The sequence below is a fragment of the Phyllobates terribilis genome, unplaced genomic scaffold, assembly GCF_046119375.1.
Source record: "Phyllobates terribilis strain yellow unplaced genomic scaffold, ASM4611937v1 Scaffold_2__4_contigs__length_985480577, whole genome shotgun sequence".
NCBI classification, from domain to species: Eukaryota; Metazoa; Chordata; class Amphibia; order Anura; family Dendrobatidae; genus Phyllobates; species Phyllobates terribilis.
In genome coordinates, this window is record NW_027362762.1 from 684,296,895 (window position 1) to 684,310,361 (window position 13,467).

At 41.7% G+C, this 13,467-nt stretch overlaps 1 protein-coding gene across 1 annotated transcript in view; it reads right to left on the reverse strand.

The window, feature by feature from the left end:
- Nucleotides 1-4,868: 4,868 nt before the first annotated feature.
- MAPKAPK2 (MAPK activated protein kinase 2) overlaps nt 4,869-13,467 on the reverse strand; it is a 57,619-nt gene continuing 49,020 nt past the window's right edge. The window contains exons 7-10 of the mRNA XM_073666936.1: nt 12,630-12,754; nt 11,475-11,560; nt 10,294-10,374; nt 4,869-8,795 (exon numbers count right to left, since the gene is read on the reverse strand). Of these exons, the coding sequence (XP_073523037.1) occupies nt 8,661-8,795; nt 10,294-10,374; nt 11,475-11,560; nt 12,630-12,754 (427 nt within the window). The 3' untranslated portion in view covers nt 4,869-8,660. The remainder of the gene's footprint in view (nt 8,796-10,293; nt 10,375-11,474; nt 11,561-12,629; nt 12,755-13,467) is intronic.

Consider the following 13,467-nt stretch of genomic DNA (forward strand, 5'->3'; position numbering starts at 1 on the left):
TGGCGCCAGCACCTCTGCCCACTGCTCTCGTGGAAGTCTCTCTCTCGGCAACCCTTTCAAACACTGTCAGAGAGGCCTCTATATCACCCCCCAGGGTCATTTTCTGCAGGGCCCCCCTTACCGCCTTCCAGATGGAAAAGTCGCCCACTGACCTTGCCGTCGGAGCTGTTGCAGAGCCACGAAACGCCTCTGCGAGCAAATCAATCTGCTGCTGCTGTCGGCACTGGTCCTGTTGCGTCTGCTGCTGGAGCTGCTGCATAAGTAATTTGGTGGTCTCCAGTTGTGCCATTTGATGTTGCTGTAGCATCTTCTGGTACTGTTGTTGCGGCACCTGCAACAGATGCTTGAGTAGGTCCTCCATCTTGTCCAGTGTCACTTACTGGCTTATGGCAAACTTCACCCAGGACATGCAGTCCTTCTTACAGCAGTCACATGAGCCTGGTGGGAACGCTGCATGCACGTCTACCACCAATTGTAGGGGGTTTTGCTCAGTAGGGTAATTGGGAGGAAAACAGGAGGCTTGTTCCTTTAAACGTTCATGTGGGTTTATGGCTTCATAAACCCAGAATCCAAACAGAAAAGCAAACAGCCTTTAGATCAGGCAAACAAAGTAAATGTCCTTAGCAGGTCTCTGCTCACTCAGGCTTGTGTGGCACATAGGCTGGGGTAGCGTCCAGTATCCTGGCTTGGTCTGCAGATGAACATACACAGGAGGCCTTCTCCCTCCAAACACACAGACCATGTGCCAAACAACAGCCTCCATTATATAGGCCACTAACCACACCCAGAGGTGAGGTATGTGGGTAGCAAGACCCGCCCAACTCTCAAACTACCCGTAACCCGGTCCCAGGTGCAACAAACGATCCTCTTAGTGCTTAAGTGCACTAGACAAACACTCCGGGTTACACAAGAGACCAGCCATCTCTATGACACGTACCTCCCATCGACCATGCGACCATTAGCCACCTTACACTAGGTCAACCCCTGAAATACAAGACCACAGTATTAGCCCTCTTCCATCAAATTTTAGCTGGCACAATGCAGTCTGGCAAGTAACGTTCTCTAGAATTAGGCAACCCCAAACTCATCCATCAGACTGACAGACAGACAGAGAAGCGCAATTCATCACTGCACATACACATTTCCACAGCTCTTAAGAGTCCAGTGGCGGCATCACCTCAGAACGCTCCTCATGCATGGCAATGTGATTGGTGACATAAATGTGCCATGATGCTCCAGGCTCACAAGTTTTTGTAATCACATTAACCCCATTACCCCCTCAATCCTGTTTTCACCTTCATGACAAGGCCAAATTTAAAAATTCTGACCAGTGTCACTTTATGAGGTAATAACTCTAGAACGCTTCAACGGATCCCACTGATTCTGAATGTGGTTTCGTGACATACTGTACTTCTTCATTTTTGTGAAAAATTTGAAATTTGGCAAAAATTTCACAATTTTCAAACTTTTAATTTTTATACCCTTTAGAGAGTCATATCACACAAAATAGATAAATAGAATTTCCCACATGTCTACTTTACATCAGCACAATTTTTTTAAACAACATTTTTTTTGTTAGGAACTACTAAGTTTTAAAATTTGATTTCTCATTTTTCCAACAAAGTTTATAATTTTTTTTTTTTTTTTTTTTTTTTTAGGGACCGCATCACATTTAAAGTGTCTATATGAAAGAATAACCAAAAGTCACACCATTCTAAAAACTGCACAGTCCTCAAAACCACATTCAAGAAGTTTATTAACCCTTCAGGTGCTTCACAGGAACTTTCAAAAGGGAAAAAATGAACATTTAACTTTTTCACAAAAATTACATTTTTTAGACCCAATTTTTAAAAATTTCACAAGGGTGACAGTAGAAAATGGATACCAAAAATTGTTGTGTGATTTCTACTGAGTACGCCAATAACCCATGGGTGAAAAACCACTGTTTGGGCGCACAGCAGGGTTAGGAAGGGAAGGAGTACCGTTTGACTTTTTGTACACAAAATTGGCGGGAATTGAGAGAGGATGCCATGTCGCGTTTGGAGAGCCCCTGATGTGCCTAAACAGTGTAAACCCCCCACAAGTGACCTTATTTTGGAAACTAGACATCCCAAGGAACTTATCTAGATGTGTGGTGAGCAACTTGAACCCACAAGTGCTTCACAGAAAGTTATAAGGTTGAGTTGTGAAAATAAAATCATTTTTTTCCAACAAAAATGTTAAATTTTATTTTCACAAGGGTAACGGGAGAAATTGCACCACAGATTTAGGTTTCCATTTTCTCCCGAGTAAGAAGATACCTCAATATGTGGAGGAAAACTACTGTTTGGGCGAATGGCAGGGATCAGAAGGAAAGGTGTGATGTTTTGGAAAGCAGACTTTGATGGAGTGGTCTGCAGCGTTTGGAGAGCCCCTGATGTGCTTAAACAATGAAAACCCCCAGAAGTGACCCCATTTGGGAAACTAGACCACTCAAGGAATTTATCTAGATGTGTAGTGAGCACCATGAACACCCAGGTGCTTCAAAGTGTTAATAATATTGAACTGTGAAAATGAAAAAATACATTTTTCCCGCAAAAATGTTAGTTTTGCCCCAAATTTTTCATTTTCACAAGGGTAACAGGAACAAAATGGTCTCATACAATTTGTTGTGCAATATATCCTGAGTACACAGACACCCCATACGTGATCGAAAAATACTTTTGAGTCACAGTGTAAAGCTCAGAATAGATTTTACTGTTCTGGTTGGCAGGTGCCATAAACCCACTGGGAGAGCCCCTGAGGTGCCAGAACAGCAGAACCCACATTGGAGACCCCATTTTACAAACTACACCTCTCAATGAATTTATCTAGGGGTGCAGTGATTATATTGACACCACAGGTGGATCACAAAATTTTATACCATTAGGCAGTGAAAAACAAATAATTACATTTTTTACCACAAAAATGTTTTAGCCCCAGATTTTACATTTTGACAAGAGGAAATGAGTAAAAATTGCACCAAAATTTGTCACACAATTTCGGCTGAATGTGGAAATACCCTATATGTGGCTGTACAGTATTTCTTAGTCAAACTAAGCAGCTAAATGTGAGCCGAGTCTTTGGGAGGCAGAATTAACAAAATAGGTGTAAAATTGGTTCTATTTATTTTTTACGCCATTCCTTGTGTGGTATAACGGATTAGACGACTTTATTCTTTGGGTCGGTGCGATTACAGCGATACCAGATTTAAATCACGGTTTTTTATGTTGGGCTGCTGTCACACTAAAAACACACTTTTTTGCAAAAACTAGTTTTTGCATCGCCATATTTGAGAGCTATAATTTTTCCATATTTCTACCGACTAGAGTCATATGAGGACTTGTTTTTTGCGGGGTGACATTTTTTGATCGCTTTCTATAACAAATTTTGGGAGGCAGCAATTCAGAAACAAAAACCAGCAATTCAGAAATTGATAAGGCAGCTTTATTCTTCGGGTCAGTACGATTACAGCGATACCACATTTATATAATGCTTTCATTTTCTGGCGCTTTTACACAAAAACTACTTTATAGAAAAAAAATATTTTTGCAAGGCTTTGTTCTGAGAGCTATAACTTATTTTTCCGCTGATTGAGCTGTGGTGGCTTGTTTTTTGTGGGACAAGATGACATTTTAAGCTAAACCATTTTTCATTTACAATCACCTTTTTGATTGCGTTTTTATTACACTTTTTGTTCCATGGTATGATGAAAAAGCATAGTTGTTTTTTTTTTTTTTTTTTTATGGTGTTCACTGAAGGGGTTAACTAGTGGGACAGTTTTATAGGTGGGGTCATTCCAGACGCAGATACCAAATGTGTACTTTTTTTTTTCACAAAAACACTTATTCATGGGTACAAATTTTTTATTTTGTGATTTTTTTTTTTAAATATTTTTACACTTTTTGTTTTTTTACTTAGTCTTCCTATGGGACTTTCCCTTTTTGCAGTCTGATCGCATTTATAAAGCATTGCAATGCTTTATAAATTGTCAGTGCTGCACTGACACAAGCTTGTTAGACCTTGCACTGAATATGGTCTAACAAGATTGCTAGCCCTGGTGACCTGGATGCAGTCATAACGACGTCAGGTCACCATGGCAATGATCGGCCCCTTGTGATGACGTCGCGGGGGTGTCGATCGGAGGGGGAGGGAGCCCCCTCTCTCTGCCTGTCTCCTAAATGCTGCGTTCGATATTGATTTTAGGGGGTTAAACTGCCAGGAGCGGAGCGGGCACTGCTCCTTGCAGTGAAAACTGGGTGTCAGCTGTCAGATTCGCTGAACACCAGGTGGCGATTGCGCGCGTACAGCTCTTGTGCATACAAAATCGCCAGGACATATCTCCAAATGTCTAAGGTCGTGAAGGGGGTTAAAGCCAATAGAGAAAAGCCTGGGAAAGGCTGAAAAGTCTCATTTTGTGTGGATTGACATTAAAGAAGTAATAATATACAAGCAAGTACACAGGGCTTGTTCGTTTTTTTTATGGCTCATAGTGATTCCCCACGTGCACCACTTTGTGAACGGAGTGCCGACTGTTAGGACATCGCTCATGAAATAGGCATTTCAGTTGGCAGTTTCCCATATCATTCATGTTGTTTTGATTATGTCAAAGGTCAGTTCCCTGTGGGTGCCACGAATGTTGACGCCTGAGCAAAGAACATGGTCACTAGCAATTTAGCCAATAGAATTTAGACATGCTTAGAGAAAATCCAGGAGACTTCTACAATCAAATTATTACGGTGCTGATCATGGTAGTGGACCTAACAAAAGTCCATGCAATGGAAGCACAAGGTCACAAACTCCAAAGAAATTTCGGGTCCAGCAGTCAGCTAGAAAGATCATGGCAACAGTTTTATGGGAGTCAAAAGGTGTTTTATTACGAGAATTCATTCCACACAAGACAATTACTGGAGACACCTATGCTTCAACAATGAAGGCATTACATGAGGCAACCAAAGAGAAGCACCATGGGAAGTGATCGGTAGGTGTGTTTCTGCTTCGGGACAATGTGCTAGCTCACAATGTCTGCTATGAGGGAATGCAGCTTCATGGAGCTTAACCAGCCACCCTAAAGTCCAAACCTACCTCCTAGTGATTACTTTCCATTTCACAACAATTTCCTGATGATAATGCAGTCAGAGGAAGTAACAGGGTTCTTGCAGCAGCAAGAAGTCTCCTTCTATCCTGAGGGCATCTGATCACTTGAGGCGAAGTGGAAAAAGGGTGTTTAAGTCAATGGGGATTACACTGAAAAGTAGCAAGTACAAAATTTTCTGAGAAAATGGTTTTCATATTCAAGTAGATAAATTATTGAACATCCCTCGTACATTTTGTCAATTATCGGTATAGATTTTTAGAAAATGCAATGATCGTTACAAACCAGATGCTAAGAGTTGTAGTTTACCAAAAATCTTCTGAGCTGAGTAGTACAGTTGGCAAGGCAAATACCGGAACTCCAGCAAGTATTGTAATTAATTAGTGCCATGCACAATACATGGATGCTGCACATTTCCCTTACAACCTATCCCGGCCAGCGAGGAGTCAAGTCTCTCCACATACGATGTCCTGATGGTGGGACAGTATCAACAATGCAGATAGGGGTCCTTCAGTAGGCCTCAGGATGCCGTGCAAACACCATTGGCAGTAAGCGTTCACTGCCAAAAAGGACTTATACCCGAGGATCCAACCATTTAAATGCCGCCAGGATTGACAGTGTCATCTAAGGGGTACATACCACAGCAGTATAAACCCCAACATTAGAGGCAGGTGCTAGTTTAGCTCCAGGGCTTGCCCAATCCATCAGCACCCTACATATATGCATGACACATGTCAAGGAAAAGGTTAAATAATAAATAAGGTTGTTTTTTTTAAAGGTCTAAATGTTGACATGTCAAAGCATACATGTCAGAAGTTTCCATGAGTAAGGGACTGCTACCAATCACCAAAACAAAGAGGCATGTAAAAAGCGTTGAATTGGGAAGCATCACAATGTTCACATCACACGTGCATGACCAGAATTGAAAGATAAAAAGCGCCACTCACCATCCCGTAAGATTGATCCTTTATTATGTCACATAGAAGACATAAAAATGGTTGCAGAGAAACTGGGTAGTGTAGTGGACTATGGCCGTTCCTTGTTATCCCAACGCTTCAACAGGTCCCATTTTATCAGCAGCTATTATCACTAGGAAACTAGTAACCCTGCTGCCATGTACTACAAGCACACTTACAACACTGATTGGCTGCTTTGTGTACACTGTGCATAGGCAGCAGCCCATCAGTGGTGTGGGCGTGGTTATACAGAGCTCAGCATTCAGAGAATTGGTAGATCAACAGCAGATAGAACTGTGATTTTATCAAAACTGCAGCAAGCAACTCAGTAAGTGATACATCACTGGAATCAGGGTCTCTGTCCCAACATTATGCTCCTCTCAGATGGGGTTAAAAACACTAGGTGACAGATTCCCCTTCAAACTTTCGTTCAAATCAAACTGACAGCAGCATCCGCAATTAGTTTAGTGGAAACCATGCAAACACAGGGAGAATATACAGCTTCCGCCCATTTGATAAACCAATATTCTAAGACACTGTGTGATATCGGGTATTTAGATGGCAATCTGGAGGCTGACAATCTAATACCGCAGTATGTGTTCGTGTTTCCTATTACGAAGTATTGTATTTTACTGGAGAAACAAAAAAAAAAAAAAAAAAAAACTTCCACATATTAAAATCTACGCACATGGAAACAAAGCACCGAACACTCAGGATTTCCAAATATTAAAATTGTTTAGTAAAACAACTTGATCATACAAAATTATAATTTTACAACAATTTCAAAAAAAGATATTGCTTTCAAGAGAACAGTGAAAATCTGGAGCTCACACAGAGCAGAGAAATTACATTTTGCAGAAAACACGAGAGCAAAGATGGAATTACAAAAACGTAACACAGCCAACCCATAACCCCTTCATTTACTCCAGACACACAGTGCGATATATCAGTCCATCAGATGTGAATGGTGCAGGTGGATTACAGACTATCATTTTTGCAAACCACAGCATATTTTGCTACCGTTGTGGCGTTTGTAACAATGTGCATTGTCAACACGTAATGATGGCATTTTCATGCAGAACCAACAATGGAAAAAAAAAAAATGTCTTCCGAAAACTATCAGTCCATTTCCAATGTGCAGCATCTTCATTCATATGATTAGAAGTTAAATGGGGGACTGACTGCACTAATGCCACCAACTTGATTGGCGATAAGTGGCACCAATGTCTAGGCTGGCACGGAAAAATAAAGGAGTCAAAATAGATTTGGACATTTCCACCCTTAACGTTGAAGAAAAAAAAAGAAAAAAGCAATGTCTTTAAAATATGTATCAGGCAAAGCCACTTTCTCACCATCATAATTATCATGGCAAGTTGTAGCTGTAAGACCATGATTGGATGGATGAATCTGTGCAGGCCATACACCGAAAAAAACAAAACAACAAAAAAAAAAAAAAGACCCTTTTTATGCGACAGGGGCTTCCTTGTGAATATAAGTCATCACCTAGCTAAAGGACAGGTGATAACATTGATCAGTCCGCTGGAACCTGCACCGATCGGCAGAAAGGGGCACTTTTCCTGGTTAGAACGGAGCGGCACTGTTCATGGCCGACTGCAGCTCCATTCATTCCCTATTGGGCTGCTGAGCTCGGATTTTATGGGGATTAAAGTGCCCCATTCTGCCCATCAGTGATGATCCCAGTAGTTGGACACCCACCGGTCAATATGGATAGGTGATAAAGGGGTTGTCCAGTGAAAACAAGTTAAGGTCTGCATATTGTTGCATTTAAGGCAATGTGATGAAGATGCAGGCACTGAACACATAACTAAATTAAACATTGACATGGAGCCGATAAGTAATAAACATTTGGTATCGAAAAATGACATACAGTGATTGTTTCGAAAATTAAAATTTGCTCCAATATATTTACACACTTAAACACACGATGGGGTGAGATTTCATGGCAAAGCCAAGTGATAGAGAAAAAAAAAAAAATATATAGTCCTTTATCACAAGTCAGAGCAAGGTATGGAACAAGATGCAATCTACCTGGCAAATTGTAAAAAATGATGCTAAATACACACAGTGGCCTAAGCAGCTCTGTCCGACACCTTTACTAAGCGACAGTACTCCGAAGAAACACTCCGCAGAGCTGCACATTCCCAGTACCACTGCCCCAAAAAGAAAAAAAAAGGAAATCATGAATGTCACCTCTTAATAGGAGGCACAAAGTACGGATTATTTTTTATTGTTAAGGCCAAAAAAAGACTCCTCGTCTCCAAAACAGTCGCCTAACACTTTTGTCATTTAAAAATACTTATATTTATATATATAAAATATACTGTGAATATTCTCTAAAAACAGAAAAGAAAAAAGAAAAAAAAAGTTAAAACAAAAATAAAACTTCCAGACTAAAAATGGAGTAGCAAGGCGGAAAACCGTGTGGTTTCCCATGCCGGGCGTCAACCCAGTAGACTTACTGCCCTCTCCCCTATTATTACAGTGGCACTTATAAACCACATTTACAGCTAACACTGAGCTGGTGTAAGTGGCACCAACAGTTCTAGAGCAGAGTGAGACAAGGCGTTAGCTCAATGAGTGGCAACATGAGGGGTGATCTTCTTCCGCCTCTTCTGGAGAAGTGGGTTGGAGGCATCTTCAATTTTCTTTATCTTAATCTGTTCATAATCGACCCTCATTGTGGCCAAGGCACTAGTCATCTCTTCCTGCAATGAAAAATTGGTGAATGTGTTACACTAACTAATGTAAATTTCTGTTTGGCAAATGATCAGTAGAAATAAATCAAAGGATCAGATTTTTATCCAGAGATTACTTATGGGACACTCTCTAAGTAAAATACCTTTAAATTAACAGATCTTGTGATAAAATTAAGTTCCACAATTGGATGTGTTAGAAAAAAATGTTCCTGTGCTGAGATAATCTTATAAATGTGCCCCTGATGTGTAGGGTCTTGTTTGCCGTGTTCGACCATGCAGAGCTGCTCCTTTCATGGTCGGCACATACCAGAGCTCCTGGCTAAAGCCCCCGTCTCACATAGCGAGATCGCTGCTGTGTCACGGTTTTGGTGACGCAACAGCGACCTCACCAGCGATGTCGCTATGTGTGACACTTTGCAGCGATCAGGCCCCTGCTCTGAGGTCGCTGATCGCTGCAAAGTGTCCTGGACCATTTTTTGGTCGTTGCTCTCCCGCTGGTCAGCACACATCGCTGTGTGTGACCAGCGGGAGCAGCGATCAGGCTGGTAACTATGGTAAACATCGGGTTACTAGGGGCACACACGCACCTAGTAACCCGTTGTTTATCATGGTTATGAGCCTGCTAAAGTGAGCGGTAACCTCCCGCTCACTGTAGCAGAGTGGTAACCATGATAAACAATGGGTTACTAGAAGCGCCGTGTGCTCCTAGTAACCCGCTGTTTATCATGGTTACCAGCCTGCTCTTGCTTCAGCTCGTAACCAGGAGCAGGACATCGTGGAAAGATTCTTTCCACGATGTCGCTGCTCCCCTGATCGTTGGTGAGCCTGCCTGTTTGACAGCTCACCAGCGACCACATAGCGACGCAGCAACGATCCCTGACAGGTCGTATTGTTGTCGGGATCGTTGCAGCGTCGCTAAGTGTGACGGGGCCTTAAGGGGTGGGGGAGCTTAAGATAGTATACTGACCACATAGCAGGGGCTCACAAATGCTTTCTTCAGTGAGGTACATTTCCCTTGCTGTTTTACCAAAGGAGTGAGTGTTTCCGCTGCTTCATCAGTCCTGTGAGCTCATCCTAAAGCAAGTAAGTGGCATAGTAGCTACGTCACATTTCATTTAAGATGAGCTCAGAGGGCTGAACTCTTGGCATAAACACTTGCTCCGGTGATAAAAACAGACAATGAAATGTGTTACCTCACAGAAAGAAGCAACTGTGAGCCTCTGCTGTGTGGTCAGAATATTCACATATGCTTCCTTCCCTGGCCAGAAGCTGTGGCATGGCACGACCATAAAGTGGAGCAGCTCTGCATGGTCTCACACAACCATTACACAGTACACAGCAGGGGCACTGATATAAAATATCAGTACAGGAACATTTTATTTTAACATCCAATTGTGGAACTTATTTATTCCAAGATCTATTAATTAAAATGTAATTTTTTTCATTAGACAACACCTTTAAATAGGTAAATACACCCCATGCCTTCACCCCAAAAACATGTTCACACCTTCACATCTTCCCACAAATCCTTCTCTTCCTTTAAGACACGGCTAGTGTGGAGAGGAGTTGGTGGTATCTGCATGGATTGCTGGGGAAATGAAAAATACAAGGTAAATAAAATTAGACAGGAAAGCAAAAAAAAAAAAAAAATCAGAACACACAACCAAAACACTTAATCCGCTAACTACCACCATATACGGATTTTATTAACTCCATTGAGGGTGCTGGAAAAATGCACAAGATGACTGATAAGTGCCCAAAACGGTTAGCAACAGCCTGGGTGGGGATCAGAGGAGCCTTAAAGGGAACCTATCATTATGCACCTGCAGTCCAATCTATGGACTACATTGTATATAGAAGGAGAAGCTGAGCAGAATTATACATGGGTGGTCAGAAAAGATTCAGTTTAACTTAAAAAACGGTATTTTATTAATTGAATTCCCTAGTGTTTGTCAATTACAATCCCACTAGACTCTTATACATGCAGCCATCTTTGCATGCAGTCATACAGGGAAGAGTGTCCATTACAGAACCGAACCGCCCACTGGTCTCCTATGCCTAGAAACACAAGGGATTTTAATGAACAAAATATAAGTTTTCCTGAAACATTTCCCATAAAATGTTTATTAATGTGATCATCTCCTCCCGCTCTAAAGCATCCTGACTGCAGATCAGATACCATTCAACATGACAGGTTCCCTTTAAATGTCATGGTCAATAGTGACTGAGAACTTAATGAAGGCCCCCTCTGCCCATTGGCTTCATGTAATCATGTATAAAAAAATAAAAAGATTTAGTAAGCATCCTTTATTGGCAGCTGCAGACAGTCAGCTTGTCAGTGTAAATTCATACATTGAAGAATTTAGGTAGCGGTAATAGAAAGGAGTCAAAGATTTTACACCCATTTAGATCACTGACACAAACTGCTACAATGCAAGACTTCAGTGGTGGCGACACCTGCAGGCCAGTACCAGCCATAACAGACTTTTTATGCTAGTGCTGACTTGAGGGCATGTAACAGTGTTGCAACATTTTGGAATGGGTGCAAAATTCAGTTCCGATGTTAGCGAATTGGTATTTCCAACAAATGGTGAAGATTTTAGGATATGCTAGATTACAAACCCGCAGCATGCCTTGTATGTCAAAGTTTTGCAATACTACTTGAAGCAGACTGCGACCTGCACATACCATTATCCAAGGGTGATTCATGAATTCTGTAATGGTCATCCTCTGAGTGGGATCAGTCTTCAACAAGTTTCGGATCAGCTGTTTCACTGAAATGACAAGTTTCCATATTTATAGTTTTCCCATAGTCAAGAAAAAAGTAGAAAATTCAATCGTCCCATTTATCTGTCGTATTTCTGAACAACAGATGTTGATCTCGCTGCGGTCACTTTAGTCTACAGTATCCAATAATAGTGTTAAAGGGAATCTATCAGCAAGTTTTTGCTATGTAACCTGAGAGCAGTATGATTTAGAGGCAGAGACCCTGATTCCAGTTATGTTCACTTACTGGGCTGTGGTGCTGTTTCAATACAATCAGCGTTTTATCAGCAGGAGGAGAATAATCACTACAGGACTAGGTGTCTCGTGTCTCCTAGTCCTCCTCCTGTGTAACCGTACCCCTGCCATTGATTGACAGCCATCAATGTACTGTATACACAGAAAGCTGTCACTCTGTGATGGCAACAGGGAGATAAATCTCAGCACTAAAAAGGACTGCTAAATCTCAAGCAAAGAAAACTGATTTTAATACTTAGTTTACTGTGTGCAGAAGTTGTAACATCACTGAAATCAGGGTCTCTGTCCCTACGTCATGCTGCTCTCTGATAAGGTACAAAAAAAACTTTGTAAAAGATTCCTTTTAGCAATTCTTGATGGATACTGAAAGGTTAAATATTTAAAGAGAAGCTCATACATGCTGCAAAATCCATGGGCAGCATGCATCAGGCACTGGCTGTATGAACTCAGCCAAGTATGTTTCACAGCATTTCAGAGAAAAACATACTTTAATAGCTGCCGTGGACGGAGATTGCACTGGAGACTAGTAGGACAGGCGGGACCCCGGTGGCTTCTCCCCGCCCGCTGCCAAGGACTGACAGGTCTCTGTCTATGTGCTCCAGGATTGGGCAGCACGTAACATAGTAACATAGTTTGTAAAGCCGAATAAAGACTTGCGTCCATCAAGTTCGACCTGTTAGTTCTGTAATTGCTAAAGTTGATCCAGAGGAGGGCAAAAACCCCAAATGATTTAGACAATCTTCACCTGAGGAAAAATTCCCTCCCGACTCTGAAACCAGCATCAGGTTCTCTTTAAGGCAAGCACAAACCACTTCCTCTTACCGTCCGGCGACACTTCAGACCACTCAGGATTAGGGAACTCGTACTGTCCCATCCGGATTCTCTTCTTCATTCCCGGAGATATAGCTAGACCATGGTTTGAATAAAATGGAGGATATCCACACAATCTGTGAAAAACAAGAGTGTGAGAATAAGCACTAAAAATAATAGAAATCTTGTAATTGTCATACTGAGCACTGGGGCTTTTTTTTTTTTTTTTTTTTTTACTAAACTCGCTTTTGGTTCAGGAAATAATACATGTACACAGCCACTGAGATTGGACCTGACCCTGTCTTCCGTATTGACGTTTCAAATGAGCCTGTGCAGAGGTGATTGTGCAGGGAGAGGCATTGGTGACTATTGTGAATGGTGGATCCTGTGCTAGAAGATGTGTATATTTGATTTTTTATTGTTTCATTTTGAATGGGGCGAAAGGGAGGTGATTTAAACATTTAGATTTTAATATTTTTAAAAACTTTTTTTTTTTCCTTTTTGCATGCTTCAATAGTCTCCATGGGAGACGAGAAGCTGATATTGCCTGATCGCCTGTGTAACAGAAATGCTCACTTGCTATGAGCGCCGACCGCTGGGCAATCTGTCAATGACAACCACATGGGTCTCCGGCAGACCCCGGGTTGTCATGCCAATCCATCGGTGACCCGCGATCACGTGATGGGGTCGTCAATGTGCGGGATTAATGACGCGCTTCCGGTAAGCGTGAGTTAAATAACGCCGTCAGAGATTGAGAGATGCATTTAAACTAGTTTACAGCTGCGGGTGAATCCCGAATTCACCCGCAGCTGTTAGGGGGCACATGACAGATATACAGTGCAGTGAAATT